The 20,606-nt window shown below is 55.1% G+C and overlaps 1 protein-coding gene across 23 annotated transcripts in view; it reads left to right on the forward strand.

Annotated features, from left to right (window-relative positions):
• LOC105465246 (dysferlin) overlaps positions 1-20,606 on the forward strand; it is a 233,762-nt gene that overhangs the window by 142,689 nt on the left and 70,467 nt on the right. For 15 of the 23 annotated variants that reach the window (XM_011713554.3, XM_011713556.3, XM_011713561.3 and 12 more), the window contains 8 exons: positions 3,033-3,214; positions 5,147-5,287; positions 5,959-5,988; positions 7,243-7,272; positions 15,752-15,853; positions 15,971-16,132; positions 17,145-17,310; positions 17,845-17,921. In XM_011713554.3, coding sequence (XP_011711856.2) covers positions 3,033-3,214; positions 5,147-5,287; positions 5,959-5,988; positions 7,243-7,272; positions 15,752-15,853; positions 15,971-16,132; positions 17,145-17,310; positions 17,845-17,921 — 890 coding nt within the window. Of the gene's footprint in view, positions 1-3,032; positions 3,215-5,146; positions 5,288-5,958; positions 5,989-7,242; positions 7,273-13,039; positions 13,082-15,751; positions 15,854-15,970; positions 16,133-17,144; positions 17,311-17,844; positions 17,922-20,606 lie in introns of all 23 variants that reach the window. The other 8 variants (XM_071076889.1, XM_071076895.1, XM_011713545.3 and 5 more) reach the window with 3 other exon arrangements.

Below are 20,606 nucleotides of genomic sequence, written 5' to 3' on the forward strand. Positions count from 1 at the left end.
TGAATGCAGACGGTCCTCTCCGGAGATCCAGAAACGTCTGAGCAGCAGGGCTCAGCCCGAATAGTCTGGTGTAGGGCTCTGGATCCAGCCAAGGAATTGTCTGCCTGGGGCCCGGTGACAGGTCCCTGACTCCCTTGTGGTGATGGAGTCAGGTAGAATCCTTGTGTGCTCATGGCTGGATCCTCCCTGGGGCAGCCGTGCTCCTCAGAGCTGCAATCCAAAGTGCTTGCCTCAGCGAGGGCATGCTGCACGCTGCATATGGCTTGTGGGCGTGGCCCTGGGGAGAGCCCTACGCTGTGATGCACGCGCAAAACCCAGCCCCTCACCTTCCCCTCCACCGCTTTTTGGGAATCTGCCTCTCCCTCCTCTTAGCTTTCCTGGAAGAGGGATTTGTCTGTGAGTGTGTCTGGCTGTCCTTCATCTGACCACCTTGCTCTAGCAACACCCCTATTCCCCTTTTTCCTTTTTCTTTTTTTTTGAGGGATGGGGTCCTGTGCAGGGAGAGGCCAGGCCCCTGTACACAGTAGCCCAGTGTCTGAGGCCCCAGGCCTCCAGGCCTGCTCTTTACAATGCCTTTGTTGTGTGTTTTTTCCTCCCATGGGCGGGTGGGGCACGTGTGTAGGTCTGGGTGATTTTTGTTTGAAAGCCACCCCCTCCCCGTTCTCCCCCGAGCGCTGAGCTCATTGCCTGGGCCGATGGGGCTGCTGGAAGGAGTCAGCCTGCTCGGGGGCCAGCGTGGGGGGTGCTGCCAACACCAATACAGCGTGCACAGCCGCTACAATGTGCAATTGTGATCTTTGTGTAAACGCGGTCGGTCTGGGGCCCGCACGCTTATAAAAATAAAGCGTAGGGAAGCACGGGGCGGGGCGGGAACAAAAGGGGCTTTTTCGCTGGCTCTCTAATATGGTTTTATTTATCGGAACGCGCCCTCCTTTCCTTACTGGAACCTGGAGAAGTTCTCTGCCGAGCTTGGAGCTGATGGTATCACAGCCAGACGGTTTCATTAAATACACAGATGCCGCTGGGCCCTGCCAGGGGCAGGAGGGAAAGGGCTCAGGGCCAGCCCTGCCAGGTCCAGTGCATGGAAAGGGGAGCCCCATGCCAGGGAGGCTCCCACCTGGTGGGGGCCGAGAGACGTGGTGGGCAGTTCTCTCTGGCTCCTTCGCCTGCCAAGGGCCTCCCATTGCCCCCTTCTGCTCCACAGAATCAGGATCAAAACCATTTTCCTGCAGGAAGTCCTCCATGATTTGTGCCTGATGGCTGTCAGGCTGATCCCAGGCTGGTGGCTGCCTCCTATTAACCAGACCCAGCATTGCTCAGCCTGTGGGTGGCCATGGCTGAGTCCGCCCCTTAACTTAGATACCCCCTGCTCTTAAAACCAGCTCTTTTTTTGGCAACAGGCACAACCTTGGACCCTGGTCTCTCCATCCCTTGATGGGTTTCCTGCCATTGCCCACTCCAACCTTCCCGCCTCTTTCCCGGTCACTCCTTGCCACCCCTCTCTCTGCCACCTATGCAGTGGCCATGGTGTCCCATTTGGTCTTCTTGTGGCCAGGGAGCCTGTCTTGCTCTTCTGCCCTTTGTGTGGAAGCCCTGTCTCCCCATCCCAGCCCCTGGGTTGTGTTTGAACCTGCATCCTTCTGAGGCCAGCAACACAGAGGCCATTACCTCTGAGGCCACTGAGGCCCTCTTGAGGTCACATGGGAAGTGAATGGCAGTGCTAGGGCTGGACTGCAGGGCTCAGAGGGCACAGGCCATTGCAGGATGGAGCAGGGTGCCAAGGGTATTGAGTGCATGGTTAGGCACTGGGTTCAGCCCTCAAGGTGACATCCCATTAGGAGGAGCTGAAGGGAGCCCCCTCCTCCAAGCCCTGCATTCCTCTCCCAAGTTATATGCACTCAGTCTCTCTCCTGCATTGGTTTCCAAAATGTGGTCCCAGAAGACAGCATGAGCATCGCTTTCAGGAACTTGTTAGAAATGTAATTCTCAGGCCCACCCTGGCCCTGCTGAATCTGAGTCTCTGGGGGCAGGGCCCAGCACCCTGAATGAGCCTTCCAGATGATTCTGCAGCATGCTCACATTTGAGAACCACTGACCCTAGAGTCTGCTCTAGTGAGCCTTTGGGACAAGGTAGAGGGAATGACTTGTGGCTGGGTCCCAGGCTGGCGTGGCCAAGGCTGGCAGGCTGGAAAGGAGTTCGCGGGCAGCAGGGAGCTGCGGGGGCCTTTGGGTTTCTGTCACACCCCTACTGCTAAATAGCTGCTGAGTCTGTGCACTTCCCTTTAGCACCCCACACCCATCTAAGCCACCATCGTTCCTCCCTGGACCACTGCAGTGGCCTCAGAACTGGTCTCCCTAGACCTCCTCGTGCTCCCTGCAGTCTGTTCTCCATGTGGCAGCCAGAGTGAGCTTGCTGAAATGCAGAACTGGCCACGTCAGTGTGGTGGCATCCCAGAGCTCACAGACACCAGCAGCTCTGCTCTGCTCCCCCTTCCTCAAGGAAGCCAGATCCCTCCCTAACACATTTCACTGCATTTTATGTCTATTCTTCAAGGCTCTGACCCAAATCATAATTTTACATTAGCTTGTGTGGATATTTTATATTTAGTTCAAATTGTATTCTCAGCCCCTAGCACCTAGCCCCTAGCCTGGCATAAAGAAGGCACTCGATAAATGCTTGTTGGATGAATGAATGAATGAATGAACGAACAGACCGTACAGACATTCACTTCCCCCAGCTGGACCCTGCTTCCAGCAGCCAGCTCAGGAAGCAGCACAAAAAGGGATGTTCTCTGGATCTTGTGCCCATTTGCCAGGACCCAGGCTCCATGTCCCTACTGTGGCCCCCAGCTGGCCTCATGGCAGGGCTAGAAGAACCCCATAGGGAAGATGCATCCCAGCATGAATGCTGTTGCTCCAGAGTGGCAGCCACAGCCCTGCTCCAGCTTTGTGGCCCCACATGGCTCTGAAGCAGACATCTCTCATGGCCCCTGCTGTGTCCTGTCTCCCCTCCCCATCTCCGGCCTGTGCAGATCCCTATGCCATCGTCTCCTTCCTGCACCAGAGCCAGAAGACGGTGGTGGTGAAGAACACCCTTAACCCCACCTGGGACCAGACGCTCATCTTCTACGAGATTGAGATCTTCGGCGAGCCGGCCACAGTTGCCGAGCAGCCGCCCAGCATTGTGGTGGAGCTGTACGACCATGACACTTACGTGAGTCTGCCCGGCTCCCGCCTCGTCCCCTCACAGGGAGGGACCATGTGCAAAGGTGGGGTCTCCAGGAACTCGTGGCTGCCCAGCCAGATGGGTGCTCCCCTAACTCCGCAGGCCCTAGAGCAATGAAGACTATTTTAGAGTCATTAAAAATGGATTGCTAGCACAGATGCCGTTCCCACAGCAGACACTGCTCATCAGTGAAAGGGAACATATCCGGAAAAGGTGCTTGGTTGTGGGCCAGGGGCTTGGGTTTTCTCTGCCTCTGCCTTGCCTGTGTGATCTCAGGCCGGTCCCTTCTTCTCATCGAGGAGCGGTGTGGAATCCTTAAATGTACATCGAGCACTTGCATTACTGGCTGAGTGGCCCTTCACTTGGGGTTCCCTGTTTAGGTGGGAGCCAAGACACCCACACAGTGGAGAATCCTCCATGTGAGAGCACGGGTCCCCGAGTGCCTCCCAGCTCTGTGCCACAGGCAGGGCCTCTTACCACAACTGTCCCACAGGACCTCCTGTGGTGACAGGCGAGCTGTAGGGCTGTGCTGTCCGAAAAGGGAGCCTCTAGCTGCATGAGGCTGCACAGCACTGGAAATGGGACTGGTGCAGCTGAGAAATGAAATTGTAAATTTTATTTCATTTTAGCGAAGTAAAATTAAAATTTAAATAGCTGCAGGTGGCTGGTGCTCCTGTATTGGACAGAGCAGCTCTAGGAGGCTCCCAGGAGGGAGAGAGTGCTATGGGCTGGAATGTCAGGAAAGCCTTTGGGAAAGACCCGGGCCCTGGAGGAAATGTGGGGTTGGGGTGTCGGCGCGAGGCAGAGGCCTGGAAGGAGGAGAATGGAGTATGAATCCAGGGGAGCAGGAGAGTGATGACGTCAGGGCAGCAGTTTCCGAAGAGGAGGCTGGATGCTGCTGGAAGAGACCAACTGGGCGCACGGCAAAGCTGGAGGTGGCGGTGGGATAAAAGGGGAGGGGATGGGTTTGGAAGACATTGTCAGTAAGAGTTTCACTGACCAGATGTCAGGTTCCCTGGGTGGGTGTGGTGGGCAGGGGTGGGGAAAGGTGCTTCTGTCTCTATTCCTCACCAGATGATGGGGACAGCTGGCCATGGGTAAGGCAGGCCTGGGCTGGGGGGTCCAACATTGGGGTGCTTGGAAGGAAAAGCTGCTACCATGCAGGGGGGAAGGAGCAACCGGAGGAAGAGTCCATGTGGGACTGTTTGGAGAAGGGCACAGGCCCTGGCACCTTTGGAGCAGGAGAGAGGCAGGTGGCTGGGCTGGCACTGGTCAGGGGGACTCAGCAGGACTGAGTGCAAGTGCAGAACAGGGCAGGAGGGTGGCAGTACGAGCTGAAGGCTGCCAGAGCCCTGAGGGGGCTTGCCCTTGCATTCAGTGTGACGGATCTGTCTTCCGGGCAGCAGGGAGTCAAGGAAGGTGCCTGAAGAAAAGGCACCTTCCTTTATGAAAACATCATTTTGTCCAGGCTTATTTAATTTGATGAATGTGATCACAGTTTCCCCATTTGCAAAGTGGGGGAATTTAAGGGTGAAATGAGCAGGAGATACAGACGTCCCTGGAACTGCAAACACCTGTACTGCTGAGGGCATTAGAGAAATGCCAGGAGGCTGTCTCTCTGGTCTCCAGTAGTCTCAGCGCTGATTAAATTACAGCAGGGCAAACACTAGTTGGACACTAGTCCAGAGGGACTTCTCGAGCATGATGGGAATTCAAACCTAGTGACAGTCACGAGGCTGCTCACATCTTGTCTTGTTGTTGAGTCCTGCTAAGGAGAGCAGAATTCACCATTCTGTGGGAGGGGGTGCCCTCACTGAGGCCCCTGCTAGTTCAGAAGGCACATGTAGACCTGATCTCTCTGAGGCTCCCCAGAGCCCTGGGTAAGGGATGCTGATTCTTGTCTCTCTATGCTTGGTCTAGGGCGCAGACGAGTTTATGGGCCGCTGCATCTGTCAACCGAGTTTGGAACGGACGCCCCGACTGGCCTGGTTCCCACTGACCAGGGGCAGCCAGCCGACGGGGGAGCTGCTGGCCTCTTTTGAGCTCATCCAGAGAGAGAAGGTGAGGCTGGTCTGTATCCAGATCCAGGAGGCCGAGGCAGGAGGTGCATGGCAGGGGTGGGGTGGGGGCCAACCCTCTGTGGGAGCCTGGAACACCTCCTCTGAAGCCAGGCCTCCTGCTGAGACCCATTTTCTGAACCCCGAGTCAGGATACCATCTAACATTGGAGTAGAATGTTGGGGATCAGGAGTGTCCAAGTCCTCTGGTCACTGGATTTAATCTTCCTTGGATCGTATCCTGACATGGTTTCTGGGAGGAGGACCTCTGTTGTCTGATTAAGGGAGCCTTAATTGCCACAATGCGAGGGACCCCAGGAACAGGCAAGGGCAGGATCCCCATTGCAGTGCTGGCTTCACCATGACCTAGCCTCATGGCCCTGGGCCAGCCACTCCCCTCTGTAAAATGAGAGGTTTGGGTTGGAGCTGTACCTTCAAACTTCCTCTTAGTATGATGTGAACCCCAATATGTAGACCAAATAAAAGTAGGGCTGCTCTGGGTGAAGTGTCTGGAAGGGATGGGCACAATGCCAACCTAGCATCCCTTCCACCCCCAAGGAATAGAGGCTGCAAACCATGGACAGTCTGATCACTGACATAGTCTGTGAGTGTCATGAGGGTGATGGGGGCCTTGGGTGACAAGCATATGACCAGAGCTCTCTTTTCTTCACTCCAGCCGGCCATCCACCATATTCCTGGTTTTGAGGTAAGTCTTGCTCTGACCTTTCCTTCTTCAAACTGATTGCCAGTCTCCCTGTGTTTGGCATCTCTCTGGGTTAGGAAGGGCGGTCAGGCATTACCACGATCCTGCCTCAAGCCCCTGGGGAAGCTCTTTCAAGCAGAGGAGGGTGTGGGCTGGAGGAAGCTCACAATCTCTCTGCCCAGCTCAGGTCTTTCCTGCCCTTCTTCTCTGAGAAGTCCAAGAACCACAGAATTCCAGATGGAAGGATCCTCATAATTGTCCAGCCCGGTGGCTTTCAGCTGGCTGAGCATTAGGACCCCCGGGACAGCACTGCCCAGGGAATCTTAATGCACATCCAGGGCTAAGAATCACTGACTTAGCCCCAGGGTTCTGAAAGTGTGGCCAGTTCTTGAGTCCTACTTCAAGCCCACTGAAGCAATTCTGAGGGAGCAGCCCAGCAATCTTTGTATCAGCTTGCCCTCCAGGGCCCTCTCACATATGCATGAGTTTCAGAAGCTCTGATTCAGACCACATTTCCCACTGAGTTGTTCTTACCAAGACCCCATTTTCTTTCCTCTTCCTGTGACGGAGGCTTCATTCCCTTACCGCTGCTCTCCTTCCTTCTTCTGGGGGTCTTGGTAGAAAATGTCAAGCTTTGACTGGTACCCAGGTGCATTGGATTGATTACCTGATTCCATGCCACGTTTAGCTGCATCTATGAGAAGTAGTCATCTGGGCTGTGTTGGGACACCTCCATTGTCCTTCACAAGGCAGCCCACACACATTTTAGAGAGTTCTTGGGAGGCCCTCCCTGCATGCAGGCCCTCCTTCACCAGCCCTGCCCCTCCAGGTCTCCCTCCCTGTCCTAAGCTCCTGCTCTCAGTGCTGCCTGCTCCTGGGGCTTCTAGGTTGGTTCTTCTTAGCTTGCCAAGGCCGCAGGCTCCCAGGCCCTTCCCACCACCTGCTGTTCTTCTCTTTCCTCTTGTTGCTTCCAGAGATTCCTGGCATCCAGGCTTATGCTTTAGCCTTTCCTAGCCTCCCTCTGCATTGACATCCATCACACCTTCTTTCTCAGGGACCATGTTGGGGACGTGCCTGGGAAGTACATCATTCTTAACCTTGGTGGGAGGTGGTTTCTGTTGGCTCTTCTTAGTGCTGGCATCTGCGTGCTGACCTCTGGCCCCGCCTAGTGCTCCTTGATACTAATGGAGAACTTTTTCCCCTCCCACCCCCCATCACCATCTCTTGGATGTGCCACATCCCATGGCTGTGGGCCAGGTGCAGGAGACATCGAGGATCCTGGATGAGGTGAGCTGGGTCTGGTGGCTGGGGTGGGTGGGCCGAGGTGGAGGGAAGGTGAAGCCAGCCTCCAAGCACACACCTGGAGCCCTCCAGGTTCCTGGTGCCCAGTAGGCACCTGTCACATGGAGACCTGTCTGGATTTTATTCCCCATGCTCTGTGTGGATTCAGGGCCACCCAGAGTGTGTCCTGGGAGTGATCCTGGTCTGAGAAGGCTTGCTATCCTGCTGGGAGGCCAGATTTCACCCAGACAACAGGAACAGCAATACAGAGTCTTAAATGATTAAGTACCAGGTGGCACATTTTGAAGAATAAATTGTTTGGAAGGGGCCAGAGTAGTCAAGGAAGGCTTTCTGGCAGAGGCGGCATTAGCCAAATGTCTTTATGCCCATCAGCACTTAGAAAGAAAGTGAGAAATATGGCTTTGGCTTAAAAGGCCAAGGACCAGTTTGGGTCCTGGCTGGTTTGGGGGATGGGGTGAGCTGGAGACCTCCTAGGGACTGGAAAAAGTTTAGAGTTTGCATTTAGATAAAGCAAGACTGCATCTTTTGCCATGGGAGGCGAGAAGCACGTTCCCTATGGCCTCCTGTGCATCTGTGGGTGGACTGTCGTGAGCCAGGCCAGAGGGTGGGTGGCAGAGACCTGGGCGGAGAGACAGGAAGGAGAGCCCTGGTCAGATGAGGCGTTGGGAAAAGGGCAGCCACTTCCTGCCGTTAGGGAATCCCCAGACTGAGAGCGGACACTATTTGACATTTTCAGTGCAATTTGGACTTGAAGTGCAGAGTCAGGATGTGGGATCCACAGGCCCCGCACCCCTTACCTCACTTCCTTTTGCTCCCAGACCGAGGTGGGGTCCGCCAAGTGAGCTCGCTGTAATTGCGCCTGACAGGCGGCCTCCTGCTTCTGGCTGCAGTTGCGAAAGACTGCCGATTTGGAAAGGGAGGTGGAGTCCTGTCCAGGGAAGCAGCACGGAGCCCTCTCTCTTGATTGAGTGCACTTTGTGGCCAAAACCCACAGCCTGCTCTGAAGAAGACCCAGCCCAGGGATGAGTTATTAAAAAAAAGTTAAAATCCTTAATAACTGGATTCGTAATATATAACAGTGAAGGCTCAGATTCCGAGGGCAGGGATCTGGCTGCAGTCTCGTCAGAAAGCAAATCAAAACTGCAGCTCGTGGGCCAGAGCCCAAAGAGCGCCAAGTGTCCCCTTGCAGGGCCAACCAGGCGGCAGGCTGAGGGCGGGTGTGGGTCAGCAGGGCCAGGGGAGAGCGAGTCCTAGGAGTGTGCTAGGCACAGGGCTGGGCCAGGCCAGCAGGTTCAAAGGGTCCGAGGAGGACTTATCCCAGTGGGATGAATGATCTGCTGGTCCAGGGACCAGCCCCAGAAGATGACCTTGTGGCCTCCCTCAGCCCCAGGGAACAGCCCTGGGACCCCTAGCTCAGCCCATGTCCTTCTCACTTGAAGGCTAAGCCTGATGCCAAGATGCTGAGTCCTCTTCACTTTAAGAAGCCCCGGGGCTGGGTGGTCCTTCTGTTGCCGCTGGTTCTGCTGGAGGCAGGACCCCAGCAGGGTTTTTCTGTCTTCTTTGCTGTGACCAAGCTCCTGCCTTGTATCTCCCACCTGGCCGCTCCCAAGCTCCCGGCCCGATCCTCGTGAAGAGTGCTCAAGCCTTCCTGGAGGGCTGGGAGCCTCCTCCTGAGCCCCTGGCCACGGGAGCCCATGAGAGTCAGGGGGCAGTGAGGGAAGGATGGGTGTGTTGGGGAGCTGTCTGGCTGCAGGGGTGTGGGTGTGAGAGACTGGCTAGGAGGCTCTTGAGTCAGTTGAGATAGGGGCCTGGACTGGAGACAGACCAGTAGGAACGGATGGGGCAAGTGACTCTGAAGGATGGTTTAAGGCTATCCTCTCTTGTGGGAAGTGCCTTTCAGCTAGCGCAGCCAGGTGCGGAGATTCCCAAGCCACAGTGCCTGTGAATGAGATGAAGTGCTGTCTGCCCCTGTCGAAAGTTCCCAGAGCAGGACAGTGAGGATAGCTTCCCGGAAGAGGTGCCACTGAGCTAGCTTTTGAAGCTGGGATTGGTAGAAAATGTGGGGAGGTGGCCCAGGCAGCAGTGTCTTGGGCTGAGGGCATGTCACCTCCTGGATGCGGCTTGGTGGACAACAAACTTCCCCTCTCCCAGGCTTTATGCCCACCTGGGACGCCCCTCTCTGTGGCTCTTGGTCAGGAAGTGAGGCTGTTGCATGGTGTGTCTGAGGCTTTGATGATGTCCGGGAGATCTGAGTCCTTGCAGAGGGAACGGATGGAGGGAAGGGTTTCCTTTGCGTTCCCCGGTCTGCATTTTCTTTGTCTTTCCTTCTCTTCCTGAGTCTCTTCCCACTCTCCTTTCGTGTTTCACTCTTCCTGTTTGCTCCTTGGCCCCAGCTTCCTCCTTCTCCCCGCCTCTTCTGAGCCCTCTGTCTCGTTTCTTTTCCTTTTTGTCTGGAGAACAAAGGCAGTCCATGCTGCCAAGGGGAATGAGTTCAAAGAAACTGCAATTTTAGATTTCCTGAGAACTGGAGAATGTGTGCACGCACGTGTGAGCGTGTGCGAGTTGTGTACACTCTTGAGGGCGCACACATGCACGCACACACAGCAGCAGAGGTGATGGCGGGCCCCCGAATGCCCAGGGCCCCCTAGGATACAGAACATGTGTAGAGGAAGACTCATGGGGCTTGCGGTCCTGACCATTCTGGGGAGGTGGGGAGGGGAGGGGGCGTGGTTTAGAGTATTACCCTTGCTTCTGCTGCTTCTCTCCTGCTGGCGCAGGGGATGCCCTGGTGGGAGGGATTGTATGCTTCGTGGCTGATTTTACTGCCAGCTCAGGGGTGGGGGCCACCGGATGCCACTGCATCCACCCATCCAGGCTGCAGGGTATATATGGCTTTTACTCTGAGATGTACCCGGGGTACTCTCCTGTACCCCCAAATCCACTGGAAGGAAAAATTTCGTGTTTTGCAATCAGGAAAATAAAGCCAGTGGTCCCCCATCCCCCATACCTCCCCCAAGGCCTTAATTTAAAACACTGTTTTTCCTGGGAAGTGTAATTAGAGCAACATGTTGTTCCTAACGAGCTGGGTGGGGCAGGCAGACAATGGAGCCCTCCCAGCCTGCCTGGCTGCCCCCTGCCTGGAGCTCCCGGAGGAACCAGGATGTGACTGCAGAGTCTTCTGTCCCCTCCTGGGTGAGGTGAGGGTCCATAGGCTACTGGTGACTGGGCTGACCCAGGAGGCTTGCCACCACTTCCCTTGTCCTGGGAGCGACTCCTGTCTAATGTGGTGGCCCCTAGATGGGGCTAGGGGAGCCCCTTTCATGGCTCAGGGCCTTGGTTCTTTGTGCTAAACTGGCCAGCGGGACAGATAGACTGAAGTGGGCTTAAGGATGGCTTCAGCTCTGGTAGGGGAGAGAGCTTCACTTGTTCCTGGGGTCCTCTTAGTCTGGGCTGGCTTGATCAACACCTTGCACACCTGTAGAACCCATCCCTGCAGCTGCCCCTGGTTGTCCCTGCATTTGAGGGGAGCAAGTCGGGAGCTGGTCCAATGTGGCTTCCTCTAGTTAGGCTTATCAGAGTCCCCCATCAGCCATAGGACGGTGAATCAGGATGTTCTGGTGGCACTTTCAGTCCACACCCTGTCTGCCCAGCAGTGCTGAGAGGCTTCCCAGTTGCAATGAGGGTCACAGCACCTCACTGAGAATTACTGTCCTGGAGGTGGGGGTGCTGTACCCCTCAAGTGGACTGGACCAGAAAAAAAGTTGAAAACCAGGCTCAAGAGCTGGCAGAGGCCTCAGGACTCCTGCCTGTGAGTTGATCAGAGACCCCTTAGGACCCTGGGAATGGGCTATGTGGGGAAAGGGTCACGTAGATGGGGTTAAGAGAGTCAGAGTCAGGTTATAAGGCGTTTCTGGAGCGTCTTGGAGAGTTGTTCTAGAGATCTTGAATTAGGCCCTAAAAATGGGTTAGATTCAGGTGGCAGTAAAGAAAATTGACCCAGAGGGAGTAATGAGCAGGCCTGGGGAGGACCCAGGGTCAGGCTGGAGCAGCCACGGGTGCTAGGAAGGAGAGTGTGTGCTGGATTCATTCCTTTATCTTCCCATCCACCCACTCTTCTGTCTTCACCCTCCCTCTTCCCCTTCAGTTATCCATTCATAATCATTTATTTATTGGACGGGGGAATTCAGCTATGGTCCCTGTGTACAGAATTGCTGGTTTAACCAAGGACACAATCAAATGAACACGTGGAGATGGCACGGGGTGATGGATTGATGTGTCTTTCTATGAGAATAAGTGTAAGTTGCTATGGGAGCTACGGGGGTACTTAAGCTTGGGGCACCAGGGAATATTTAAATAGACACCTGCAGTCCGAATAGGACGTACAGAAGGAGTTGGGGTAGAAGTGCATTTCAGACAGAGGGACCACTGAGCTCCAAGCCTCAAAGCTAAAAGAGCATGGTGTCTCCTGCAACCTGCTAGCATTCAGAAGGGCAGGGGTTGCGTGTATCCCAGGAGGTGGTTCATCACTACTTGGGGTCATCAAGGGGAAATTTATCCGAGGAGAAACATGCCCAGAGAAGGCAGCAGGAGCTGGAAGATTAGGGGTCTTGTGGAGGCTACTTTGAAGAGTCTGCACTTCATCCTGAGCCGGTGGGAAGACATTGGAGGACTTGAAGCAGAGAGTGACGTTATTAGAAAGCCTGCCCTGGCTGCAGATTGCAGCGCGCATGGACTTTCGGGAGAGGGTGTCAGAACCGAGTGAAAGGGGGGTGCTGGTGAGTCCAGGTGAGAGAGGGCGGTGGCTTGCACTGAGCCAAGGAGATGGGTGGGCAGGCGTGAGAGATGTTCAGGAGACAGGCTCACCAGTGTTTGGTGATCAGTCAGGCAGGGCGATGAGGGGCAGGAGGAGCCAAGGATGGCATGGGGGCTTTTGGCTTGGTTGTCTAGGTGGATGGTGGGGTCAGACTTGAAGTGTGCAGGTTCTGAGGGGGAAGATAAAGAATCCAGTTTTGGACAAGTTCAGTGTGAGAGGCCAGTAGGACACATGAATGAACTAAGCAGTAAGATATTGGGGCTTAGCAGAGATGTTTGGGAGCAGAAAGTCCAGGAGAGGGCTAAGGAGCAGATCAGGGCTTGGTGGAGGAAGATGGGGAGGCTGCGGAGGAGGCTCAGCAAACAGGGTGGGGGCCAGCAGTGTGGATCCAGAGAGACAGTTTGGGAAGAAGGCGAGGTCAGCTGGCCAGTTGCTGCTGAGGGGGCGAGAGAGAGAAGAGCCCATGAGTGTCCTTCGGGTAGGGGACTTTGGAGACAAATTTCTGGGGAGGGGTGCTGAGGGCAGAAGTAGGGTGCACTGGGCAGCTGGTGGTGTGGACATGAAGGAGGAGACAGGATTAGAGAGAGGAGAGGAGGGAACCTGCAGAGGGGTCACAGAGAGGAGGGCGCGGGTGGATTTGGGAGATGGGGATGTCTTTAAATTGGGAAGGAGAAGATCCAGGAGACAGTGTGAAAAATTGGGGAGGAGCATTTGGATGCATGGTCATAGGGGGAGCCACAGAGGCAGGCAACCCTGGGAGGTGGCAGGAAATGGCAGGGAAGAAGCATGTCCTGGGACCCCTGGGGACAGCACGGTGGACAGAGATGGCCTTGGGATGCATGCGGTGACCTCGTGCTGAGGAAGCTGCCTGGACATACCTCTAACCACTGTCTCTGCCTGTCTCTTCCTTCTGCCTCCGCTGGGCCCGATGCTCCGCAGCTGTGTGCTCCTGCCTTCTTCCTCCAGGGCCTTCTCCAAACGGTACTGGAGCTTACCCTTCTCTAGGTTCTCGTTCCCCTGCCCTCAGCAAGCAGGCTCCTGAAGATGGGGAGCCTGGTCCCCAGCCTTTAGAGAGGAATGTCATCACCGTGGAGGTTGAGGGAGCCCCGAGGGAGAGACAGGCTGAGGAAACGAGGGATAAAGTGGATACTGCCCAGCGTTTGGGGGCCTAGAGAGGAAATACTCTGGGAGGAATGTGTTCATGAGTTTTCCCTAGTGATTTTAAGAGAACGAGTATATGAGAAAATTGGTCTTTCTGCCACTCCACTCAGGGGATCCTGGGGCTGTTCCCTCCCTGATGGATTTTTCTTTTGGCCCCTCTTTGACTTAGGTTTTTGGCTCTGGGTCCATACTGGGTTGGGCATTAGCTGTAAGGGGCCATGAACAGGCCACAAGCAGGCCTTCAAGTGCAACCCTGTCTTTAAAGAGGATACCCTGCTGTGCTGCCACCTGCAGCTGGTTGCCTTGGAGTGCCCAGGAAGGACATCAAACTGGGGGTCCCCATAGCAGCCTGTAGAAGCTGTTCAGGCCCTGCCTCTATCCTCCAAGGGCACCTTTCATGTGGACTGTGCCATGCATAGCAGCCGCTGGAACTGTGCACTGCAGCAGCCCTGTCCATCATTCCTCCCTATCAGCCAGTCAGCAAGGCAGGCGCTTCCTGCATCATGTCACCTGCATTGTGGATCTGGAGGAAAATGACAAGATTTTTGCTTTATGCCCTGGTGACTTAGAGACAGTAATAAAGCCAGTGTTGCCCTGAAAGATGCTTCTGATGGCTCAGCTCTCTTGAAGTCACCCTGGGGAGATCAACACCAACACCAATGGCAAAAACAATGGTACTAAGCACAATTCTAGTAATAGTTACAGTCATAGCCATTTACTAAGCGCCTCCTGTGTGCCAGGCGCTAGTCAGATTTGTTCTCTCATTTAATTCTCAGAGCAGCTTATCTCAGATCTTCATCTGAGAATACTGTCACTGGGGTTAAGTAATCTGCCCAAGGTCAAACGGCGAGGAGGTGGCAGAGTTGGAACTAGAGATGAAGTCTGATTCTAGGACTAAGCTTCCCGCTGCTGTAGGTCCGGGAAAACATGGTGTCATCAGGGTGTCACTGGGCAGGAGTGTGGCTTGGGTTGGCTGTGAAGTGAGTCATGGAGGTGGGGGAAGCTGATGTCTTTCTCTGCTGATATCTTTCTCTGCTTTGACTGCTCCCACCATCTATGGCAGAGCGTCTGTGTATGGATGTACCATCCTTGTGGAAGGAACCCAACGCAAGTTGCTTGGAGAATGAATCCAATGATTTCATTGTTTAATAAATGAGATTACATGAGGCAAGCTCTGTAAAGTGTCCATCACAGTCCTTTTAATTATAGTTAACATTTCCTGCATGTCAGGCCCTCCACGTATGGATGTGCAGGTTGGGCACTGCACAAGGACACTGTGTGTCTAAGGGGGTGCAATTTCTAGCACAGGACACCATATACTTGTATTTATTATAACAATTTCCCAATAGGTGGCAGTAAAGTGTCTTGTTCAAATAAACTCAGAAAATATGATGATTTTCTGACATGGAAGTAAAGAGTCTTAAGCACATCTTTCTCCAATCGTCACAAAAGCACCACATGGGCTAATAGTCCTGTTGAAGGTTTACATGAACCAGGCACTCCTCCAAATGTTATACAGGTATTAACTTCTTCAACCCTCACCCTGACCTTTACAGGTTGACAACTTTTGCTAACCATTTTATAGATGAAAACATTAAGCCATAGAGAGGTGAAATAATTTATTTAATGTCATACGTAGTGGAGGTAGGACTCACACCTGTGTTCCTAACTGCTGTTATTGGCGGTTAACTATCTAAGGCAGTACCTGCCTCCCTTGCCCCATCTTGCTTCCTCATGTAGTTCTTTGTGATCATTGAGGATTTTTGCCCAACTCTTTCTGGCAAACCCTTAGTAGGCCAGAATTGACACACACATGCTCGTCTCTGTAGTGGAGAGAGACCCTCCCCAGCAGTGTGCTTTGGTTCTCTGGGGATGACGGGCCCTTATAGCCCCTTCTCCCATTGGGCGGTTGCTGTCTTTCTGGCTCACAGTGCAAGTGTTCTGTCCTCACAGGGGACAGGTGTGAGAGGTGGGGTTTGGGGCTGGAAGGTGTCTGGGGGTGGGGATGGGGGTGGGGGTGAAATACCAGGGCAGATGATAACCTGGAAGGGTCTGAGCCAGGAGGCAGGAGAACCAGGCTGGGGGGCAGGCACGTGGTCCTCTCTGGGACTGAGAGGGGATGAAGTGGGACTGCCAGGATGGAGTGGGCAGCGTGTGCACACATGTGCCATGTGCATGTCAGGGAGGGGCAGACCCGGAGCAGCTCAGGGGGCAGCAGAGCCTGCGTTATGGGAGGAGGGATTCATTTGAAACAGGGTGACCTGAACCCTGGGTGAAGGTGCTGGAATTGTGATCCTGGAGAAGATGGTGCCTGGCCAAAACTGACTTAGCTTTCTCATTTCTGCCTCCCTGTTTGTCCACTTCGGTCTTTACTTCTCTGTTTCTCCCTGCACTTGGCATTTCTTTCTGTCCTATCTGTCCTTCTCTCTTGTCTCTTTGCTTTGGTCTTCTTCCCACCTTTGCCTCCATTCCACCTGCTGTCCACTGCAGTCTGAGGACACAGACCTGCCCTACCCACCACCCCAGAGGGAGGCCAACATCTACATGGTTCCTCAGAACATCAAGCCAGCGCTCCAGCGTACCGCCATCGAGGTGAGCCGGCCGGGCCTGGGCGTGGGGGCTGGGAGCAGAATGCCCTTCCCCTTCCTGCCCCAGCCTTTCCTGGGGCCTGGGGCCTTCCAAGCCACTCTCCTCATTCTGTGTGCCCAGGTCCTGGCATGGGGCCTGCGGAACATGAAGAGTTACCAGCTGGCCAGCATCTCCTCCCCGAGCCTTGTGATAGAGTGTGGGGGCCAGACGGTGCAGTCCTGTGTCATCAGGAACCTCCGGAAGAACCCCAACTTTGACATCTGTACCCTCTTCATGGAAGTGGTGAGCCCCACCTCCCTACTGTCCTTTTCCAGAATCCTGGGGCTAGAAGTTCTACATGGCCCCGAGCAGCCTGGGACTTGTGCTCCAATTCCCTGCGTGGTCCAGGGTAGGACCCCTCACCTTCCTGTGAACATGGGGAGAAATGCTCATACCCTCCTCACTGGAAGGGTTCAGGCCTCTGAGTAGGACAAATGGGGCTAGACTCTGCCTCCTACCCAGATCCTGGATCAGCGAAAGTCCCAAGGAGCCATCCCCTGGCTGTTTTCCCTCTGGGACAGGTTTCAGTCCCCTGGAGCACCCTCAGGGACCTGCTAGGGCTTGGCTTTCCAGGATTCCTCCAAACCTTTTCTGACCATGTCCCACCCCAGCCTGTGCTCCCTAAAAGGAGCTCACCCCCACAGCCCTCAGGCCCCCCAGGCCTCTGCAGCTTCCTGGGATGCCTAGACCTAGTGGCCGGAGTAAGGCAGGTCTGAGGAAAAGAAAATGGTTTGCAAGATGAAAGCGCTGTAGAAATTCCAGGCCCAGTGGCTGTCAACAGAAGCCTCCTCTTGGCTGAGCCAAAGCTGCCCCGAAGGAGAGCATATAAATTATTTCAAGTTGTGTTCAAAGTGCTTTTTGGGTGTGCGGGGAGAAGAATCTGGGTCTGTAAGCCAACTCTTGAGTATCCACTTGGGGGGGACTGTCTGCAAGAAATGTTGAGTCCCGGGCCAACTCCCCTCGCCCGCTCCCCAGCCAGTGAGGGAACGCAGCCTTGTTTTCACTTCAGGCTGAACGGGATGTATTTGGAAGGTAAAGCTGTGGGGGGAAAGCCAGCCTCTGCATGCAGCATTCAAAGGGCTGACAGAAAAGGTGGGTGGCTTCGCTCTACTGCCCAGCTCTGGGCCAGCCACCATTTTGGATTTCTGGCTGTGGGGATTATCTGTGGTTTATAGTCATTTTTTGCTCTTTGGGCTTGACCTGGAGACTTCCTAGAGAGGCATTCAGGCCAGTGCGTTCTTCCTCCTCCACCCAGATGCTGCCCAGGGAGGAGCTCTACTGCCCCCCCATCACCATCAAGGTCATCGATAACCGCCAGTTTGGCCGCCGGCCTGTGGTGGGCCAGTGTACCATCCGCTCCCTGGAGAGCTTCCTGTGTGACCCCTACTCGGCGGAGAGTCCATCCCCACAGGGTGGCCCAGGTAGGGGAAGGGGAGACGATGGGCAGCTCAGGGAACGGGGGGCCTCAGGGCCAAGCTACCCTTCCTAGTTGAGATGCATCCTGAAGTCCTTCTCATATGGAGACCTGAATGAGAAGCAATTTCCGCTCTGCTAGACCACAGGGCGGGGACCTCGCCTTCCTTAGGGCAGATCCTAGCTCTGGGTGGGGGGGCACCAGGAGCAGGTAACTGATACCCGTGGGAGCTGAGGGGCAAGGGCTCAAAGTGGGCCCCGGGGGGAGGGAGACAGAGGGCAGGGAGACAATGATGCGGGGAGGGAGGAGAGAAATGTGAGGAGAGGAAGACAGAAGTGGGAGACAGGGCATGCGAAGGAGGATGGGAGAGATGGAGATGAGACAGGAACTTATTGGGAGGGAGGAAGCGAGAGGTACTGACTGAGAGATGTGGAGAGACCGCAGGGTCTTGTCTCGGTCCCTTGGCTGAGCCCTGGGGCTGGTGAGGGGCGAGTCTTTTGAGAGAGCCCCTCTCAGGCCTGGATGGCTCCCTCCCCTGCAGACGATGTGAGCCTACTCAGTCCTGGGGAAGACGTGCTCATCGACATTGATGACAAGGAGCCCCTCATCCCCATCCAGGTAGGATGGACATCTTCCAGGGAGGCCTGGGTCACCCTTCCCCTCCATTCCTCATCTCTTCCCACCCCTTCTCTCCAACCCTTCATTATCACACGGCCTCTATACACATCCCCTTCTGGGCTTCAGCAGCTGGACACTGTCCAGTAGAGAGACCCAGATGGGAGCTGTCAGTCTGGCTGAGCGGGGTGGGGTGCGCTCATCTGCGCAAGACTCAATCCCTTTTCTTGGAAGCATATGTGAAAAATAGCCCCTCTACCCTGGGGGCCATGGCGAGGGCTTTCTCCTGGAGATCACGAGAAAATCAGGGTGGGGAGCAAATGAGAGAAGGACAACAGGGGAGGGAGCAAATGGGCCATCTCTGGCATCCTCCAGCCCCATCTCCCTACCTTGGACAGGCCCCTTCTTAGGGGGAAGGTTGTTCTGTGGGCTTGTGCTTGGTGGCTTCTTGGAGACAGCTTAGAAAGAGGAGGCTGTGTCCAAGCCAAGAGTCCATCTCACCCCATTCCTCCATCTGCAGGGAAAAGGAGGAAAGAGGCAGGAAGGGGCATTATTCTAAGGTCTCCAGCCCTGGGGGAGGTAGGAGTCATCCCTTTGCTACATACTCAGCAACCAAGGGCCAGCCAGTGATGCAGATGCCAGTGCCACAGAGCATGGCAGGAGGTCTGTGGCATCTTGTGCTGAGAGGCAGCACTGCCCCCACTGTGGGCCATGGAGTGGCTCTAGATTCTGTAGGGCTGAGCCCATCTGGTCCTTCCCACAGCAGACATGGAGAAAGGTCTCACTGTGAGCACCAGCCTTGAACTCACCATCTGTTCCAGGTTGTCACCCTCCTCTCTGGGCTTTGCAAGATGCTGGTCACACCCCTGGCACCCTGGGGCTCCCAGAACTTCTGAGCCACCCAGAGGCAGAGCCTCCAGGCCTGTGTGGACAACACCTGTGTCCTCGGGCCTTGCTGCATCTGTAGTTTCATTGATGCTAAAAGTCCTCAGAAGCCCTGAGTTCCATCTCACCAGCCTCCATGGCTCTCCAGGGCACTGCCCTGCCAGCCTTTCTGCTGGGAAGACCTCCTGCCCCCTGTCCCTTCGCCAACTCTTGGTCATTCTTTAAGATCTAACTTAGGCATGGTCACTTCTCTGGGGGAGTCTTTCCTGGTTCCTCCTCTTCTGTGAGACTTGCCTATTTTGGGTCACTGTGCTGCCCTAGGGCCTGCACGTCTCTGTCGATGTTAGCACATTCCCCAGGCTGAGCTCTGGGGAGCAACTGCGGCTCCTTCCTCTTTGTATTCTCAGTGCTCAGCACAAGGCCTCACTTAGCGGAGGTGTTAATGAAAGTCTGTCTGTCTGGACAAGTGGGTAGATGGGCGCATGGGTTGATGGATGGATGGATGGATTTTCTGGCTACTGTCTGTATGGATCTGAGGAGGAATCACTCTCTTGGCTGGGGAAACCCAAATGGAAATTTCAGATGTCCCTATGTGAAATTTAACTAAACTCAGTGCTAGTGCCTCTGGCCTGCTTGGGTGTTTATAGCTGAATTAGGCAGATAATTTGCCCCAAACTCTGGCTGCCTGCTCCTGGCTCCTGTTTCCCGGCTGCTCCATGGGCCTGTCTGAGATTGTGCAGGGAAGTGCAGGGCCTGCCCAGCAGGATTTCCGTTCTGTGTGTGCTGCCCTCAAAATGTCTACACACTCAGATGGGAAGGGACTATTTTAGGTCCTGCTGGCCACAAGCACAGCCAGAGGCAGACGATGAGGAGGCCCAGCCTGGCCATCCTCCCGGCGTTGACATGAGGGAACTGGGGCTGGGGTCTGAGCCAGAGCCAGGCCTGTGCTGTTTGTGGGAGCACACGGCCACTCTGGCTAGAGCTGCCGGCCAGACCAGCAGCACTGGTTGGAGCTGGGATGGGGCTCCTGGAGGTGTGCCCACCTGGGGAGGGGCTGGGCCTCCCCTGGCCTGGGATGGGGGAGGAGGAGGAAATGACACTGCCTTGCTCTGATGGGGGAGGCTTGGACCTTGCCCTCATGGAGCTCTCTGTCTGATGAAGGAGACAAAACTCTGTTCTCAAGAGCCTCAAACCCAGCAGGGAGACCAGTTCTGGTCTCCAGGGAGCCCTTGCGCTCTGGGGAAGCCCCTTGTCTGGTATCTGACTTTGTTCCTGTTTTTCTCTGAGATCTATTGCTCTGATTGGGCTGATCCAGGAAATCTTTCACTTGTTCGCCTCTCCTCCCTGTCCCTGGCACTCTGGAGGACAGGCGCTCCAAGGCCAACCCAGGAGGCAGCTGACCCTGGGTACAGTTCCAGTGGTTTGCTAGATAACTATGGCTGGGCTCTCTTCCTCTCCCTCCTCCTCCAATGCAGATAGCGTGAAAGTCCCTGGCCTCTGGGGACAGGAGGGACGAGAGGTCTGGCAGAATTTGGATTTTGGCTGGCTCCTGTCTGCCCCACCGGTGTTTCTCAGCAGCCTGTTCCATCCTCACAGTTGATGCAGCCCTCCCTGGTGCTGGATGTGTTCACCGTGTCCTGGCTGTGGTCCTAGGACCCCTCCTAGCTCAAACCTGCTCTTGCCAGAGTTACCTTTCCATCTTGGTCCCTTCCTGTCTCTTTCCTCAGTGACACCTTTTCTCTGCTCCCGAAGCCTTCTTACCAGCATCTGCCCAGGTCCTGGGATGAGCTGGCCACACATTTA

The sequence above is a fragment of the Macaca nemestrina genome, chromosome 13 (assembly GCF_043159975.1).
Source record: "Macaca nemestrina isolate mMacNem1 chromosome 13, mMacNem.hap1, whole genome shotgun sequence".
Classification (NCBI taxonomy): Eukaryota; Metazoa; Chordata; class Mammalia; order Primates; family Cercopithecidae; genus Macaca; species Macaca nemestrina.